At 36.2% G+C, this 18844-nt stretch overlaps 2 protein-coding genes across 2 annotated transcripts; both read left to right on the forward strand.

The window, feature by feature from the left end:
* Positions 1–4957: 4957 nt before the first annotated feature.
* On the forward strand, positions 4958–7528 carry LOC113112409 (homeobox protein Nkx-2.3-like). The gene is made up of 3 exons (XM_026277957.1): positions 4958–5118; positions 5225–5570; positions 6501–7528. Exons 2-3 carry the CDS (start codon positions 5231–5233, stop codon positions 7124–7126), a joined length of 966 nt encoding a protein of 321 aa, XP_026133742.1. The 5' UTR covers positions 4958–5118; positions 5225–5230; the 3' UTR covers positions 7127–7528.
* A 4273-nt stretch (positions 7529–11801) lies between these two features.
* Positions 11802–14433, forward strand: LOC113113149 (homeobox protein zampogna-like). Its single transcript, XM_026279328.1, has 2 exons — positions 11802–12279; positions 13336–14433. Exons 1-2 carry the CDS (start codon positions 11994–11996, stop codon positions 13791–13793), a joined length of 744 nt encoding a protein of 247 aa, XP_026135113.1. The 5' UTR covers positions 11802–11993; the 3' UTR covers positions 13794–14433.
* Positions 14434–18844: the final 4411 nt, after the last annotated feature.

Consider the following 18844-nt stretch of genomic DNA (forward strand, 5'->3'; position numbering starts at 1 on the left):
GTGTATATGGAAGGTTTTCTGGGACTGCTGAGAATCGTGTGAGGAAATGTCCTCCTGTTGGCCACTGCGAGCAAGTCTTTACCTGTGTAGGCTCTTAAAAATTACAGTTCTTTATTGGAATTTTTGGTTTCATGAAGAATGTTTCACAACCAGGGAAACTGTCAATTCTACAGAAGCTTCTTCATAGCAGAAAAAGGTTATTTAGACTATTAAAGTGTTTTTCACATTAAGAAAATATGGTTCTTTTAAGAACTGCATACTGAAAGGTTCGCTGGGGAACCAAAAATACAACTTTTTGCATATTTATTCCTTTTTTTAATATACACATAAACCTTGAGATATTAGTTTCGAAATTATTCTGGTGGTACACTGACTTCTATTAAGGAAATTGTCTTTCTGTTTCTTTCCCACGTTCCCACATCAAACTAGGTTGACCATACGGGCCATTTAAACGGGGAAATGGGTGTTTGCACTGTGCAGATCGATCGTTGTATGATATTCACGAGAGCTATAGAGAGCAGATCAGCCGGCTTCTTATGCTTTCGAATCGCTCTCGGGGTACTTTAGTGTTATTCATTGATCTGCGCGCAGCGACGCTTCAAGTCAAAAGAACAAACAAGTGCGAATATTTGCGTCACTTTGATCGTTCTCTGGAGAGCTCACGTTCACAGGCGCCAGGATTGGTCGATTATATACCTGTCTATGACGTGTGCCGTATGAACGGCACATATGGCCAACCTAGAGCCTCAAACGCCTATATTTTGAGAGTTTGGCAAGCGGTACGAAATTCTGCTTCCGATTGCTTTACGGCACCAAAAAAAAAACAAAAAAAACAAAAAAAACAAACAAACAAAAAAACACTTCCCTACTATAAAAAAGGCGAAAAACAGCACCATGTGTGGACACAGTAGGCTAGTATGCCCGAATTCACAATATTCATAAAACAGGAGACAAAAAGTCTTACGTAGGCTATTATTTCCAGCGAAATTCTGAAGAGACCTGATTGCATTCATAGTTAACATTCATAATTACTTATTCCGAGAGATTATGCGATTTTGGATCTGCTAGCCACTCTAATTAAAACTTTTTATTTTTTTACCACAGTGAAGTCCACTCACTTAGCCTATCTGTAGGGGGTTCGCAAAAATACACAAAACCACATACAGTTCCTTTAAATTGCTGCAGATATCCATCTAAAACATATTCTGAACTCATAAACATGAATTTACATTCTGTTCTCACAGACTTTGGATTTGAGCCTGATGTTCACATTCGCTGTCTTTGAGTTTGTACAGAATGCAGTGATGTCAATGAGCAGTTGATGGTCCGAAAAGATGCATGTCCCTGATCCACTTCTGGTACCTCTACATCTAACCAAGCCAGTGTCCGTGATGAAGATGATCTACCGGCCTCTCCCTCCCTCTGCTGACCGCGTCACTGTCATGGTGCTCAGGTCTGGGTTTTGTTAGGTGCAGGAAACAGGCTCTTCCTTTACATAAACATGGGCTTTTTTCTTTTCTTTTTTTTTTAGGACTGGCATTGGCACGCAATCGTTTTGTTAAATCGATGTTTTTCTGAGTATTTTAATACTGAAAATGAAGATGGATTATTATTGTTTTAAACACTAAAACGCCATGCAGTGAACATTTAGGAGTGTGGTAGAATTTAAGATAACTTGCTGTGCTGCAGCTAGAGGTAGTCTGTTGGTAAAATATGGATAGGCAGCCTATTATTTGTATAAATTAATTAAACAATTGAAAGGAAAATTATAATTAACATAAAGCTACAGGAGATGCGTGTGACACAATGAACTTGTGAACAAAAACGGAGAAGTAGCCTAGGCTAGTAGGCTACTGAACAGTAAACTGTCAATAACACCACCGTCTAGACATTAAGCCGTTTACTACCATATAGGAAATGTGACTTCTACAGACAATGAATAATTAATTTAGTTTACAATATCTAAACATCTTAAAATCTAAAATCATTATATATCCAGCAAACAAGTAAATAAACTAAATTAAGTCTCAACGTTAAATAGCTATAAAATTTACCTTAATATAATGAGATGCTCTAAAACATCCATATGAATTAATAAATAAGTTTGATATGTATATAATATATAAACTTCCTATATTTTATAATAAAAAAGTTTAATTATTTAGGCTTTTAAGATTTCCCCCCAACATCATCATGCGATCTGATAAAAATAGCCTTAGTAAAAAGTGAAAACGTGCAGTTGTTCTGATCTGACAATTAAAATTAATTATCATTTATATAGTTTACACTGATAAAAGAACATTCATTTGTTTAGGTTAACTGTACAAAACATTTGAGCATAATTTAGATATTAGATAAATCTAATTTGTTAGATATTCCAAATGGATACAGAAATCATAAATCGTAAAATCACTTAATTTGGTGCTTAATGTGGACTAATTTATTTTTGACTTTATTCGGTTTTAGGCTCATGCAGTGCTATTAACAGTGACTTCATCCACATAAGCAAGTCGTGCAAACGAACGGTAGCGTTTGAATTATTGTTACATATTCTGGTGTTGCTATGATCAATATGTCCATCCATCAGGACACTGGAGACTCCAGAGGAGTGTCCTGTGTAGACATGCACTCTTCACGGTCAGCTTGGCTTCATGCTTGACTGAGACTCTCCTTAATGGTACTATTAACCAGACAAAACACTCACACACTTTAGTCGTGTGTGGGGCAAAGATCACTATACTGATAAGATAAAACACGCGACAACGTCCGAATCTTAAGATCGGACACTCTCCAAAGCTCTGGTCATGGACCTGTAAGGACACCTGCATTAACAGTTTTTGTAATAAACATTTATTTTATTTAATCCGCGTTTTGTCAATTAAACATGATCAAAAGGTTACATGTTGTTTGTCATCGTGTCAGTACGAAGTTATCATGACGTTATCATGATGTGTCAGCTAAGTGGTGCTGGTTGAAAAAAAACTGCAATAAATCAAATACCTTAACAAAATGTTAGGCCCTCTGCCTATGAGTACACCAATAACGACTGCATGTGTTCTACCGCCAACATGCTGTACAACAACAAAGATCAAATACTTAATAAATGAATTACAGCAAATATCATGAAAATAATACCTTGCTATTCGGTTCTTAAGAGAAAAAGCTAGAAGCCCTCCACTTCGACTTTCCTCCTGAGCCATTAGTCTTGGGACTGGATGAGACAAAGCTGGTCTAAGCAACACTGTTGATAGCTAACGGATGAGATAATCTAGTCTCTCTTTCCTTTTCTTTTCTCCTCTTCTTAGTCTCTGGAAGGCTTTTGTCTCTGGCGCCGAAGCAGGAGCTCAGAGAGACACCGATGCGCATCATTGCGCCCTCAAACAGGTTTCCTGCGCACCCTCCTCATAAGTGATCGATTCCTAGGACTGGATACAGGATGGAAAGAGAAATCGTATAAAACCTACTATTTCTGCTTCATCTGGTGCTGTTTATACGACAAAAAATTGAGCACATCAAGGCGTCTCCAAAATGGTTTTGGATAATTTTGAGATTTTGAATTAAAAGTTTTTAATCAGTCACAGGCACTAAAATAGATTAAACAACATGAAAATAAATAAATAAATAATATTATGTGTAACAGGCCTATTCCTTTTGGTGAAACTGAGATAATCGATGCAACAAAGTTACAAAAATTTACAGGCAATTTGTATTATTGTTATTTCTACGCAATTGTACTTAAAGTGATGAAAACGCAAAGATGAATATTACATTAGCAAATAATTGATCATGTTTACAGCTTTTGAAGAGGTGAAGAGAGAATTATGTTATACAAACAAAAAGAAATTTAAACGAGAAATAATAATAATTATAATAATAAAAACAAATTGATTAAATAATTAATTAAAGTAAGATGCCGATGAAGAAACTGGAATCAAGATTAGATTAAAATTCTCGATTAAACACGAATCGACATCTTCAAACTTTTTTCCAATAAAGCTGCTGCGACTTCATAGAAAAGCCATTACAGTAAGTCTGACCACTAAAGGAAATCTGCCCTACTTAAAATTGTTCTTCAATTTTTTTTTTTTTTTTTTTCTGAAAACTAGAACTACTTAAGGCCATGCTCTCTCGTACAGACGCACACACACATGCAGACACCATTTGTCTCTCACGCTCAAACAAAGTTATGTTTAAATCCGCTTGCTGCTTCATTGTCAAAAGTCTGCAGCTGTTTTTGCTCCAGCTTGACTGTGTAATGGCACACAAGTGTGATGCAGGTCAGATCTGAAGGAGATAATAGCAGCAGCAGGGTTAAGCGTCTTTTGGTTCAGTTTATTGGAAAGGAAACATACTTCAGTCTTAGCATGGTCAAAGATGTTTCAAAATATTTTTAAACATATATATAAAAAATGTAATTGTGCAGAACAGATGGATTTGCATTGAGCAGATGAGCATGAGTCATTTTGCATGATTAACATTTCATAAGGACCTTGTGGGATAATTTATTCCTGAGCTATATTATATACCACTTTACTAACTCTAGGTTTTTTTTTTTTTTTTTTTTTTTTCGGAACACACCATTAAAAAATCATTGAAAGTGAAAGCTTCCGAGTATAAACTAAAATTGTTCGATAGGACGTAAATAACTTTTTTTTTTTATCTAAATCAACACTGATCTGGAAAACCTATAATGTGACATTAACGTTTACTCTCCACAGAATCACATTAACAGACTTGAAAAGTGTGTGCAGTAAAACAATGTTCTTGATGAGATGATGATTCTCAGTTGAACTGAGGAATACTTGAAGAACTTTTATTTTTCAAGCACGCATAAACGATTACGTTGGTTTGGATATAGCTATCAAAAACGTATCGTGTGATATTAGAGGCTGTTTTTCTCCTGCTATGAAACTGTATATGCGTTTCCTCTGTGGATTGTAGGAAGGATCATTACATCCCGCCCTGGTAACGTGACATCACCGGGCAGAAGAACTGCCTTTTGCTGCCGGACTCCAAGAAAAACACACAACCGTTGTACACCGACGAGTGGCGGTCCTCACCTCTCTTCATGCAAATCAAGCAGCTATGACAAAATGGGAGATTAATCGACACATTTAGGTATGTTTACTTGAAATTGTTGGTTATCTAAACAATTGTTCAACAGGGCTTAGTGCTCGAAGCTTCCAGTTGAATCTGGAATAACATTGTAGATGTAATCCAACAGCGCCTGATGATGCTTCCGAGCCCGGTCACATCAACGCCGTTTTCTGTGAAGGATATACTGAAACTGGAGCAGCAATCTCGCCACCTTCAATCTCTGCATCCCGCGCAACACCACGCACAACTGCATCCGGAACTGCAGGAGAGATTTCAGGCACCATCATCCTGTTTTCTCGGAGGTGGAGACAGCCCCGGCTACTCAGACAACGACGAGAAGATGTCTTTTCTGAACTCTCTCTCCATGCAGGATAGTTTAGTGGAGAGCAGCCTTTCCCCTCCGATTTTCGTCCATCCGGCGCTGGGACACGTCGACACTAAACTTGAAGATGAACTTGAGGACCACGAAACGAGTGGGTGATTTGTGTTTTACAACTGACGTGAATGAACGAGGAGATCGAATTGCTCGTCTCTAAATCGAAAACGAGAATAATACAAAGTGTCATTGTATTTTTGATGATTAGTACACAATGCTATTTTTCAAAAGCTCAATATTGGATGAATCCTATATAACGCTTTATCACAAATTTTAAACTATCTTCAATAAGGGCTTTTATATTGACTAGACTTGAGGCCTGTCAAATTCTTTTTTTAGAAATGTGACCATGTAAATAGCTTTTGAAAAGAAAAGAAAAACCATTCTGTTTTGTGATGGCATCAAAGAGCAGCTTGGAAAGATCCAACGTGGTAGGCCTATTTTTTATGCAACTTCAGTGCAAGGTAGGCTAATACAAATAACCTCGTTAAAGTATGTAATTGTGATAAAGCTGTATTATTTTGGCTAATGTTTAAAGTCAATATATCATGTTACGACGTTTATAATAATCGTCCTAATTCTCTCTTATTTTCTGTCGGCCTAACTCTGCAGAGACATCGTATAGACATAAACATAAATATATCTATAAAGTATATGCATAAAAATAACATTGACTGACCACTTGTTTACTGTTTATGTATTGCACTACATAAATATATGACTCATCTGCTGACTGTGTTCTCGCGTAAGGTCGTGCAATATACTATGCACTGTAAAATGGATTGCTAACAATTCAAATGTTTATTTTATTTTACATTATATATGGGTAAAAATAAACATGGATGATTTTCTATTTGCAAAGTTGTATAAGTGACTAGGAAACTGTGCATAAAGGCCTTAAATCCAGGCTCACGAAAAAAAAAAAAAAATTCCCTTTGGTTTATGCAAGGAAATGCTACTGTGAATTAGCTACGTGAAGTGAGTGTTAACCGAGTTAGCTCTATGTATTGTGTGTCTGTTTTTCTAGAGAGCTGCGGTGCCATCATCCGATCCCCGGAGTGTGAGGGTGAGCTGCACTCGGACACGGAGCGCGCGCAGCGGCAGAGGACGCGCAGGAAGCCGCGTGTTCTCTTCAGCCAGGCGCAGGTCTTCGAGCTCGAGCGGCGCTTCAAACAGCAGCGCTATTTATCGGCCCCTGAGAGAGAACATTTGGCTAGTACCCTGAAACTGACATCGACGCAGGTCAAAATCTGGTTCCAGAACCGCAGATACAAATGCAAGCGACAGCGTCAGGACAAAACACTGGAAATGGCAGGACACCATCACCCGCCGCCGCCCAGGAGAGTGGCGGTGCCGGTCCTAGTCCGGGATGGCAAACCGTGTTTAACGGGATCACAGAGTTACAACGCCACGTACGCGGTAAATCCAGGCCCGTACACATATAACGGCTATTCATCGTACAATAACGCCGCATACACAAACCCTTACAGCTGTACATATCCCAGCCTTCCACCTCTCCCAGCAAACACATCCACTAATGCTCTGATGAGCATGAGTCTGAACAACCTCGGAACTTATTCCCAACCTCAGACATCACAAGGGACACCCGTGTCCGCGTGCCAAGGGACTCTGCAGGGCATTCGGGCATGGTAGTGTGACTGCAACCCAGCCGTCTGTGTATAAATGGCAACTTTACAATATTAGCACACAGTTATCCATATTTTATAGGCCTAGGGTCCTGTAGTCTACCTTTTCAGTATAAACTTGAGTGAATATCTTCTAGAAACCCTTCCATGATGGCTGAACGAATGCACATGAATATTCGTAGCAATTTTGACCAGCTGTTTGGACAACATACACCTTGAACATTTGCGGGTCTGAGTTCAGACCGGCACCATGGTATCAGAGACAGCTGTTTTCTCATTCATTCCACTTATCGATGAAAAAAGTTATTAGCTAAAAAATGTTACGGATATTGACAATGTGTGTGTAATTTTGTGCAAACGTACAATGTAAAAAATAAAAACAATAAACTTTATTTTTAAAAGGTGATGCTAAAATATTTACTATTGGATACACGGGACATACATTTTAAGAAACGTTCAAGTGAAAGAGAGTAACTAATATAAATCGAAGACGTGCAATTGAAGACGCAAAAAGGTTTTGATAAGAGGAAAAAAATATTAAATATAAGCAATAAGCTGGGCCTGAGCCAATATATTCTCGCAATATTTGTAAACATAATTTAAAGTGCATTTCGTTCAATAAACAGTTCTAAAATAGTCAACTTACGTTTGACATAAATTAGCTTTATTTTACTATAGGCCACGTTTAACATTAAATTATTAACATTTAGCCTACAAGAATAATTCGAATTGAACTCCCAAGCACATCGTTAATTAAATAGCATTTGAAAATGTTCGCGTATTAACGATAGATTTGGACGTCGATACGTACTACACACTTAAACTCAATCTTTCGCTTAAAAAAACAGCTCCCAGTTTTTCAAAAGGGCAAAAAACGAAAATTGACTTTTTAGGAAAGCAAATAAATACGATAGCAGAGAATAAAACGTTCTGGTAAAAACTGCTTCATTGATACTTTAATCCACGCAATACCCTGACTTTATGACAAACAAGAAGTTACAATTTTGTTTAGAGGCCTGTTTTGATAAGCATGATTAATTGCGTTTGAAGTATGCATTATTAAACAATAACAATTTCACAAGAAACACATGTAATGGGTTTAAAATGCTCTAACAAATAAACTATTTTAGCAAAGGAGACACGAATTGATCCCACTCTGTCTCCACTCCTCCTATTTCTTCTTTCTCCAATGGCAGGTTTCAATCTTCTCAGTCATGGCAAGTACGATGTTAATGCCTATTGACACGCATAGTGTTTAATCACATTAAGGGTTTGTCTATAGAAATTTGAATCACGTTTAAATATATAACTTGTATAACAAATAACGTTATCCTGCAAATCACATTCAGATATGCAGCGTTTTTTAAATTTATGAACTAGCGGTAAGAATTATTATAATTGTTTTTGTTTTTATTTACCTAACAATATTTTTGTGCACTTTGCAACTTTCTCGTTGTGAAAACAAAAATCCTTGGAGATTACTGGCCGAAATTCAGCATCTTGGACCGACAGCTCCTATAATGACCATATAATCAATATAAAATTGTAAAAAAAAAAACGAAAAAAAAAAAAAAAAAACATTATTACAATAAAATAAAGAAAAAAGAAAGAAGAAAGAAAATAAATGTCGTGCTTCACTGGAGTTAATGAATTTCAGTTCTTGAAAATTCTATAATTCATCATTTTGATTTCGTAATAACAGACACAAAGCTTTGATGGAAAAGCTTTACGCACGGCGTAACTCGTTTCTCCTTCAGCCCATTCACGGGTTCACCAGAGCTCCTAGGATACTCTAATAAGGAAGATTAATAGAGAAGTAAACAGAATCATCGGCGAGTTGTCTCTACACTAATAGCGAGGATGAAGAGCTCCCCTCGCTACTGCAAGGCCATTGGACACACATACCTGCTGTCAGGGTAAGTGGCCCAGACACTTCAGTGTAAATACTCATGGCGACAAAGCGGTATTGCCTCAGGATGAGCCGCTATAGAGAGAGTGCTGGACAAGAGATATGAATCTATAGAGAGGATTTCTGGTCGAATATCAGGACAGGGTGTGGTTAGCGGCCCTAAACAGTGTGTCATAGGCCAAATATTAGTAGCTGGATGACCAGATTTCTGATAAGCACAGGCTAAAACTGTTGGGTTGACCACATTTGGTTAAAATATTATAAACGCACTGTAAAGTCTTAGAATTCTACAATTAATCACTGTCATATAACTACTGAAATAGTCCTAAATCAAAGGAGGTATAGAGGAGGAAAATATGTGGTCATCTGTGTAGAGATAAAAAGAAAGGGAAAAAAGATGATTCGGAACATTAAGAGAACACGAGGTCAAAGGCCACTGCATTCATCTTCTAAGCTGTAAAGTGGGCAAACAAGAAGAACATAAAGTAAATAACCTGACTGAATTTTAAAGCGATGTTAATTATTGAAACCAAGGGTAAAAAATAAATAAAAGAGGGAATGAGAGAATGTGTGACGAATACAGCTGCATAAGCATAAATCACAGCATCTGAATGTTTTTGCTTTCATAACCCTATGTTAATCTCAAACATCACAACCTGTATGATGTAGGCTAAGCAATAAACAACACATTTACTATAGGAGGAAAGTTATTTGCAGATAAAGAATTATTATCAGGCCTTAAATTTGTCACAAACCTCAAGGTGATAAATGGCATATCTTAAGAGAAATCCTCAAAGGTTGAGTACTACGGCTTTGGGTGTTATCCTAAATGTAATTTATACTGTCAGCACCTTTACACTGGGAGCTCAGGACGGAAGGCGCCCCCTGCTGGTCCCGTCACATCCGTCATCCAAACGCATGTTCTTTAATTAATATATGAAGAAGACATCCCTGACAAGGACCTGAGAATATGAAACAAAAATATAAAATAAAATACACTTATATATTTTCTATATTTTTTAGACTAGAAACTTGATGAATTGGAATGTTTCTTCAGAGTGAAAAAACATTTACAATATTTCAGACCTCCCAATATGGTGAAATGGCTTACTCAACATAAATAACAGTAGAGTAATATTTATTTGGTTGACCATGGTGGAAGTGCAAACAAAAGAAAAGCATCCTGCTAAAAGTTTTTTTTTTTTTTTTTTTTTTTTTTTAAGGGTTTAAACATGAGCCACTTTACAAGATCTGGCCCAGTTTGGTTTGTGAGCACTTATATGTGAAACATGACACCAAATAAATACAAGTGCAGAAAGTTGTTGTCATATTTTTCATTAAAGAAGGAACTTTTAACTCGTATTTTATACAAATATCTTGAAAACGGGATATAGGCCTACACCAGCTGTCCTTGTTTAGCATCAGAATCTGTCATTTGGAATAGAGTGAGTGAAAAACACTCAATATACCAAATTACAGGCATAATTAGTGCAATATGTCACTTTAGGCATAACATATTTACAACCTTAAGAAGACAGAAAATCAAGCCCAAGCATGGCACTTGTCGATCTCTGTTTCATTCATAACAGTATCATAATAAAAATGCTTACTTTTTTTTCACGAAAGATTCAAACCATCCAACACACGGACATATGCTGGCCACATGGAGGTGCTACAACCGTATTTCTTCAAAACACAAACGGAAAACAATGGCTTTGAGAATCATTTACAACAAACTGAGATTTATTTCACATTCACATTCACTGGAGCTTCGCTGTAAGCAGTTAGTGTGCTATTCTGTATAAATCATCAGAAAATCTGCCAGGAACTGAGAAGAGATCTCACAAAACATCAGTATGAGTCATCAATATCACAGGCAGGCTGATGACCGTTTAGGCAAAAGACATCTGAATTTAAATGAACAATTTCACAATTATGCTCTACAAATAAGCATACGAGAAAAGAGACATGTAAAGCAAAAAAAAAAAAAAAAAAAAAAAATTGGACAAAATAAACTGAAGAATAAACATTTCATTTCTCCAGACGAAAAAAAAAATCCTATTTTGTGTTTCAAAGAATGAATGCGTTTTAGAACTTAAATTATTAACAACATGCAAGTACATATATCTAATACATTACATAGCATATATTTAATATAATAAGCATATAAATAAATAAAAATTATACAGCTTGAAAATGAAATATTTTTATTTCATGTTTTATTTATAGTTTAGACGCAAGACCAATGTAGTGGTTTATATATTTACTTTTACAAATGGTAATCGATACGCCATGGTTACTAAACTAAAACCACGGTTAATTTTCGTAAAAGAAGGTATTTAGGTCTTTCTTAAAATAGTCAGATAGCCTGACCATATTTATTGAAGAACGCGTTTTCGTGTCGACTGGAGGAGCCTAATCCAAAGATTTTTCCACATTGAACAGCAGGCTATGTTTGAAAACACTTTTAAAAATAATTATTTAGTGTATGCTACACTTGCGTGTATGAAATGAGCCAATGTTTTAGCAGATACTAACCATCATTTTAGAAAATGTTATAAGCGACAACTGCAACAACAAAAAACAAGGATGTCGTTTCGGACATCCTTGTCTGTCATCGAAAAATGTCTTCAAACACATCAAAGCCAAAAAGCATGTGGTAGTAAACAGATTTCGATGGGTGTTCAATTCTACACGTCTAGTTTAGAGGGAGGAGCGAAACGCTCCAGAAAGCCCATTGGCACCGTTTCTGGAAAGGGATGAGAGGAAACTGATGCACACATGGCTTTTTCTGACACTTTACTCGATGAGTGGGTCAGAAGACGTTTCGCCGTAATTAAATGACACGCAAAGAGAAAAGCAATTATACTGTGGACTAATTCACCGCCATGAAAGAGCAGGAGCTTCCCAGATAAAAGCGCAAAACTACAGGCCATTGAGAAGGTTACGCAGGTTATGTTTTTAAATGGCGAATAACCGCACCTCCTTTTCCATTCACAACATATTAAACACAGGACTTGATTGCGAGAAAATTAGCGGTCTTTCTGAGGAATGCGCAGATGAGCGCGTTCACGGAGAGAGAGAGGCGCGGGATTGTTCGAGCTCATCTCTGCCGGTGAACGCTGGAGCTGAGAGCGCGCAGAGGCGCATCTCTTCCTGTGCGCTCGAGCTTGACTCCTCATCCTCTGAGCAGCACTCATGTGAGGAAGAATCAACGGGAGGAGAAGACAATTCACTCGAAATACCACACGGTGAGACATTAAGATAACCTCACGTATATAGCACAGATGGGACAATGGGTAGTGTTGCAAAACATTCAGTAATTACAATGTTTTTGCACTGTACGTGTTTCAAACTTTGATATTCCCATATTTGTCTGCTACGGATGAATACACTGTGTAGATTAACGTTAGTTATAAGAGTGATGTTGTCAGTAGGCCTGTCTGACATTTTAGATATTGTGTAATAATTTATTGTGTTAATCAATTTTTTGTCACCATTCAATTTCAGCTTAAACGTTTTAATTAAAAACGGCACACATATATGAAGCATTTTAAATACATCAGGAAACAATTACATAGGTAAAACATAGACTAATGTTTAATATAACAAATGAGTGTTAGTCGCAATTTTGATATTAAAGCTTATATATGAGCTTATTAGCATTTTATCTGTGGGTCCAATTTAACCAAATTAACAGAAAATGCTAATTTACATCATACAAATCTAAGACATAAATGAAATTAGGATTTCTTACCCCAAAACGGGGTTTGTCTTGTAAATACATACAATACATACATACAGAGAAACATTAGATTTATAGATTTATATAGAAATTTTATTTATAATCATGTTAGTGAAAATTAAATGACAGAACTGGTATCTTAAACATGGTAATGATAGTTTTTAATATTATTTGATCAAATAACATTCACACAAGCTTTATGCTACCACATTTTTCATGCCTTTAGCCTATATGATTTATGTATTTCTGTATTTTGCTTCTGATTTTATTTTCTGTTTAAAGAAAAGTCTTTAAAATGATTACATGATTACAAAATTGATTACAACAATAAATTCACTTAAACATTTTAAATATTAATGTTTGAAATTTTAGCTCTGCACTTGATACTAATTTATATATGTTTATATATTAAAGTAATGCATCAAAATTCAAGACACAGCACAAAAAACCAAAGATGAAGAAGCTGAAGTCACTCATAATTTTCATATGGACAACTGTTTGTAAAACAAGGGCTTGTGATTTTCCAAACAAAGCCTAAACCTCTTTTTTTCCATCTATACAGATCACGACACAGACCAACAGAAATCACAGAGCTGCAACTTTGAAGATAACAACCCCAAATCGAGCAAAAAGAGGTCACGGGCAGCGTTTTCTCACGCACAAGTATATGAGCTGGAGCGGCGCTTTAACCTGCAGCGGTACCTGTCCGGCCCAGAGCGGGCAGACCTGGCAGGAGCACTCAAACTGACCGAGACACAGGTGAAGATCTGGTTCCAGAACAGGAGATACAAAACTAAGCGCAGACAAATGGCAGCCGAGCTTGCGACAACTCCTATGACAACACTGGCTAAGAGAGTGGCAGTGAAAGTCCTGGTGAGAAACGACCAGAGGCAATACAACACTGAAGAGCAGCCCAGTCCGTCTGTTCCTCCATTATACCAGTCATTCCCTTACTATCCTTACATGCTCTGCTTCCAGCCGTGGAACTCAGGCAACTCTTTAAGTGGTGGCCTGTACTGATTTACTGGAGTTATAGCATCATGTGGAAACTGATTGTGGAGACACAAACATACAGCCACAAACACAGTTCATTTATGCAGAAGAGAACAGAGTAAACAAAACTGTCATTTCTCCATGGATTAAAAATGCAGCAAGTATAAAACAAAAAACTATATAATGACTATGAAGCCAAAAAAGGAATATGATTTACTGATGTTCACTATCTATCATTTCAATAACGATCAGTAAGCCAAAGCATAGACAATTCACTCAAAAGACATTCTCTCATTTGTTGTCATATCTGTCCTTTTTTAATGTTGTACAGTTATGTATTTGGACAAGTAATGCACACTTAAAATCAATGAACTGTCTTGCTTTAGATAACAAAATATTAAACCAAAAAGTGTTTAAAAATATATATATATGCTTAGTAGAAGTTTCCCATTTCCCAAAGTGTCTAATTAGTTTTTATTGTATAATTTAAAAGCTTCCATTTGTAAAATGTTTTGCATGACCGTGCTATTAAACCATTCAGTTTAATATTTGTTATCTAGTGCAAAGGCATCTATGTATTTGTAAGTGTGGCATAAGTGTTCAAAAACTGTAGGTCCACTGTAAATGCTTTGATGTTGAGTGTGTTTAGCAATTTTGAGGAGTTTTTCTGTTAGCATTTGTCACTGATTAAAGTTCTTGTTTATTTCAATCACCTTGGAAAATACACTCTATAGTGCATTACATCATGTGCAATTCATTCCCTAAATCCAGCCTCAAAAACGCTGCCTTGAACAGAAAATACAGGTTGAAGAAAAGTAAAGCAGGTTTTAGAAAAAAAAGGAAATGAGCAATCATTTGTCTCGAGACAAACTAACCGCAAAAGCACAAAGCTTGAAGTGGGTTTGTCAACACAACATACAAAGATTAATGCCTTAAAGGAAGTAATTTAAGAGGATGAACTGATCAAAAGATTCTTATTAAATAATTACTTGACCGGTGACAGACAAACATACAGATAAAAGCCAATGAAAACACCATATGTAACATTAAAGTATTAATTCAATACAATTTTAGATCAAACCACACCAAAATGTATTATTGAAATTAAATATTAAATGAAGTATGCTCAAAGCGAGTCAATATAGGATTAGAAGTATCACATTATCTATAATCTGCCCCGTCTCTGACCTCGCATGCAAGACTGCGCCGTACATTTTCATAAAGAACAACAGAGACGGACAGACTGTTTTGAAAAGTCTGCAGACCTGTGTTTGAGAAGGACAGTATCACCGTGAGGTCAAACACGTTTACAAATGAAGTGCTGTTTACATGCCAAATCACATGGTTTGTAAAAGGGTATGAGATAATTAAAAAAAAAATTTCTCCAATATCAACTGTTTATATATTGAATATCTAATATACTGAGATTGGGAAGCAAAGCTGAATTAAGGGTACATTATAATGCATGTTTTAAAAAATAAAAAATAAAATAAAAAATAAGTAAATCATCTGCTGATCAATTTAATTTAATTGAGTTACACTGTAAAAAAAAAAGAAAAAAGATATATATTTTTAATTCGAAAAATGTCATGTTTAATTCAACGTGTTAGCATTTTTTTGTGATCCATTTTGTAATATTTCAGCAATTTGACTGAAAACTGTTTCTACACCAATTTTTTCATTCAGATCATTTAGCAATAAATCACAAATTGTCATTAAATTAATTAAATAATTAAACTTTAGCTAGTTAACTTAGCCTGTTCATTAACTGTAATGAATATCTGAAGGGTTTCAGGTAAATGTGTTGAAATGTGTGTCATTCCACGTGACTGAGACTGTGCTGCCTCTCACACACATTCAAGGATTAGTTGAAAAATTCGATTAAAAAATGATGGGGGCGAGGAATATAATTCTATTTCAACCATCACAATATAAAGCAGTTCACATGAGTTTAAGCAGCCCTTTCGTGATATCTGCATGATTCAGATACTGTCAATAAACCGTGTCTATGTTGCACAACATAGTCTGGCCAAAGCCCAGAGCACATTAATCAAGGGCACTTGAGGAGACAACACCCTCATAAAGGCAAGAGAAAGGAGGTTCAGTATCACCAAAATACAGCATCTATCTGCAGTCACACCCTTTTGAGACCTGCATCCATTACACATAGTCAATCCAGATTCATGGATGAAATCATAGCAACATTTTGTAAGAGCCATTTGAGGGCAAAACACGGATTTCTGTTTACAATTCACCAACAAAGTGAGGAAAGAAAATGTACTAAAATATACTTTTATGCCACCTGTGTTGGCCTACCATCAGAGTCAATCACCTGGACCTGAATGAAAACGTTTACTATAATGAAATGCACAAATTCTAGTAAATATGCTTTAACAATACTTGCAAATTTTGCAAAGATGTTGTTTAAGTGTATTGGATAATTAAATGTCTCCCAAGTTTCTGTATATTCGTTTTTGCTTTCAGTTATAAACTTTTTATATGATTAAAATAGATGAATGATGATGGCTTTTAGAAGCACAAGGCCTAAAGTAGCCTACTCTAGACCTCTCCACAAACACGTGAATAGTTCAGCTTCTGAAGAGGAATTAGGGCGCAGTTGAGAACCATATGGATGTCTGTGTTTATACAACAACAACAAAAAAAAGCTATCGTGGAAAAGTATGTAAACAGTTTTGAGTAGAGCAGACGATTTGTGCAGACTAGAGTGAGCAAGCTTATAAACCCTCACAAAGACAACAAAAGCGGTTGGGAGAGTTCGCCCACTGCATACTCATTATTACCTGCTACGACAAAACACCTCAGCAATTAAGCCTCACAATGACAGGAGGCGAAAAAAACTCAAATGTTATTTTGCCATGTTTCACTCTGGCATTCATCTGTGAGGAAATTAAAATAGGTGAGACAAAGAATTGATTCAAAACACATCAACCATGAGTCGGAGCCTCCCAGATCAACTACTGAAGAACAAAGTGTCTGTCTTCAGCCGGGACACTGATTGAGGGATTTCACACAAAGAACTGTAAGTACTTCCAGAATGACACACAAAAGGATCAGAGGTTCATGATATCTGGGGTGTCTTTTTTTCTTGTTTCTGGAATGGGATAAAAAAATAAAAAAAGGTAATTGCAATGTTTTCTCTCACAATTCAGAAATTTTCTCACAATTCTGAGAGAGGGAGCAAAAGAATTAGAATTGTGCAAGATATAAACTTTAAATTCTGAGAAGAAGAGTTGGAATTGGAAGATATATACTTCCAATTATAAGAAATAAGTTAGAATTCTCCCTCGTAATTCCATTTTTTTAATCTAAATTGTGAGTTTATGTCTTGCAATTCTGACTTCTTTTCCAATATTTGTGAAAGAAATGCAAAATTATGAGATATACTCAGAATCGTGAGAGAAAAAGTTGCAATTGCTTATTTTATTTCATGGCAGAAATGGGCATCTAGCAGCTCATTTATTTCAGTGTCAGAGAAAAGACAAAAAATAGGTTCAATGCCCATCCTAAAAGGCATCATATACATTTTGCACAATTAGTGTCACTGAAAAGAACTGCAAAACTGTTTTCCCTATTACCCTATTTCGTCAATTTAAGATTTAACACATAGTCCCGCCCTAACCTCACACCATTGGTTGAGTCAATTTTGCAACAGATCAACAATACTAAAACTGTTTAGGGAAACAAGATACACAAAGTTGTCTCTTATAAGATGAGACATGAGAGGTATTTTATATTGGGGGAAAAATGACACATGTCACCTTCAAAATAAAAGTCATGGAGTCCATGACATGCACAAATGCCTTGCTATGATACTTGAATAGATGATCAAGGTGGGAGAAAGTAACATGAAGGTAAATTTTCACATGTGCACAGTGGAAAGAGACGTTAATGCATTCATCCCTGCTATAGAAAGGGCACGAAAGAGGAAAGAAATGGCCCAAAGTTAATACCTTTGTTTGGAGAGAGCAGAGCTTCACATTGACCTTGTCTCCTCAGGCAAATCACCCCCCCCAACACCACCACCAATACTCCAACCCACAGGACTCCACAGTCTGTTCCAGAAACGATTAGCTGATAACATCACAGTAACCTGGAATGTAAACATTTACAGTAAAACCATAAGAGATTAACTCTACGCCAGTGTGATGCATTTATCAACCATCAACTCTGAAAACACACACTTTCTAACTATAAGAACAGCTTTGTAATTCCACAGATTTAAATGTACTGGGTTTTATGAGTGTGTGGTTAAAAAAAAAATTAATGTAAAAAATAATCAATGCATTAATGATTTTTTTTTTAGAGATCAAATTGTTTTAGATGTTGGTTTTAGATGTCGATTGTGGTTTTTCTGACAGTTGGTGAATTAAACACATTTAAGTTTTTGGTACTCTAGATATTATAAAAGAAACAGTGTAAAACAGGAATTTTGTTTTGTTTTCAAGAGTTAATTAGACTGATTAGCTTACTTACCATAATTGTGCCTGGCCAGGTGGCCGGAAATTAAGAATTTCGTGATGTCAGCTGCAAAGGAAAGCTGTTTCAGATCAAGTTACATTTTGAGAAAAAAAATCCACCTTAAAAAGGGTTAGTTCACCCGTGAATGAAAAATTGTCCATCTTCTACTCACCCTCAAAGCATCCTAGTAGTGTATGACTTTCTTTTTTCAGAATAATCCAGTCGAAGTTAATATAAATATTGTCCTTGCTCTTCCAGGCCTATCATATGGGGTAAGCGAGTGTTTGTTGTCAGCTGTTCAGAAGACGTGAAATAAAGTGCGCGCATCTGTAATAAAGATTTCCCTCACATGGCTACGGGGGGTGAATAAAGGCCCCCTGTAGCGGATCCATGCATTTTTGTAAGATAAATATCCAGATATCAAATGTAATAATAACTTTTTTCCCACTTCTGCTGACTGTGGGGAACCGAAAGACGTGCAGGCGCATGTCGTAGTTCGTCCGAGCTGCGTGGTTAGTGATGAGAGCGGAGAAAGAACAAAACAAAATGCTGGTCATGAATTATAGTTACAAAACTAGGATTTGTAAAGAAAACATTGG

The sequence above is a fragment of the Carassius auratus genome, chromosome 13, assembly GCF_003368295.1.
Source record: "Carassius auratus strain Wakin chromosome 13, ASM336829v1, whole genome shotgun sequence".
NCBI classification, from domain to species: Eukaryota; Metazoa; Chordata; class Actinopteri; order Cypriniformes; family Cyprinidae; genus Carassius; species Carassius auratus.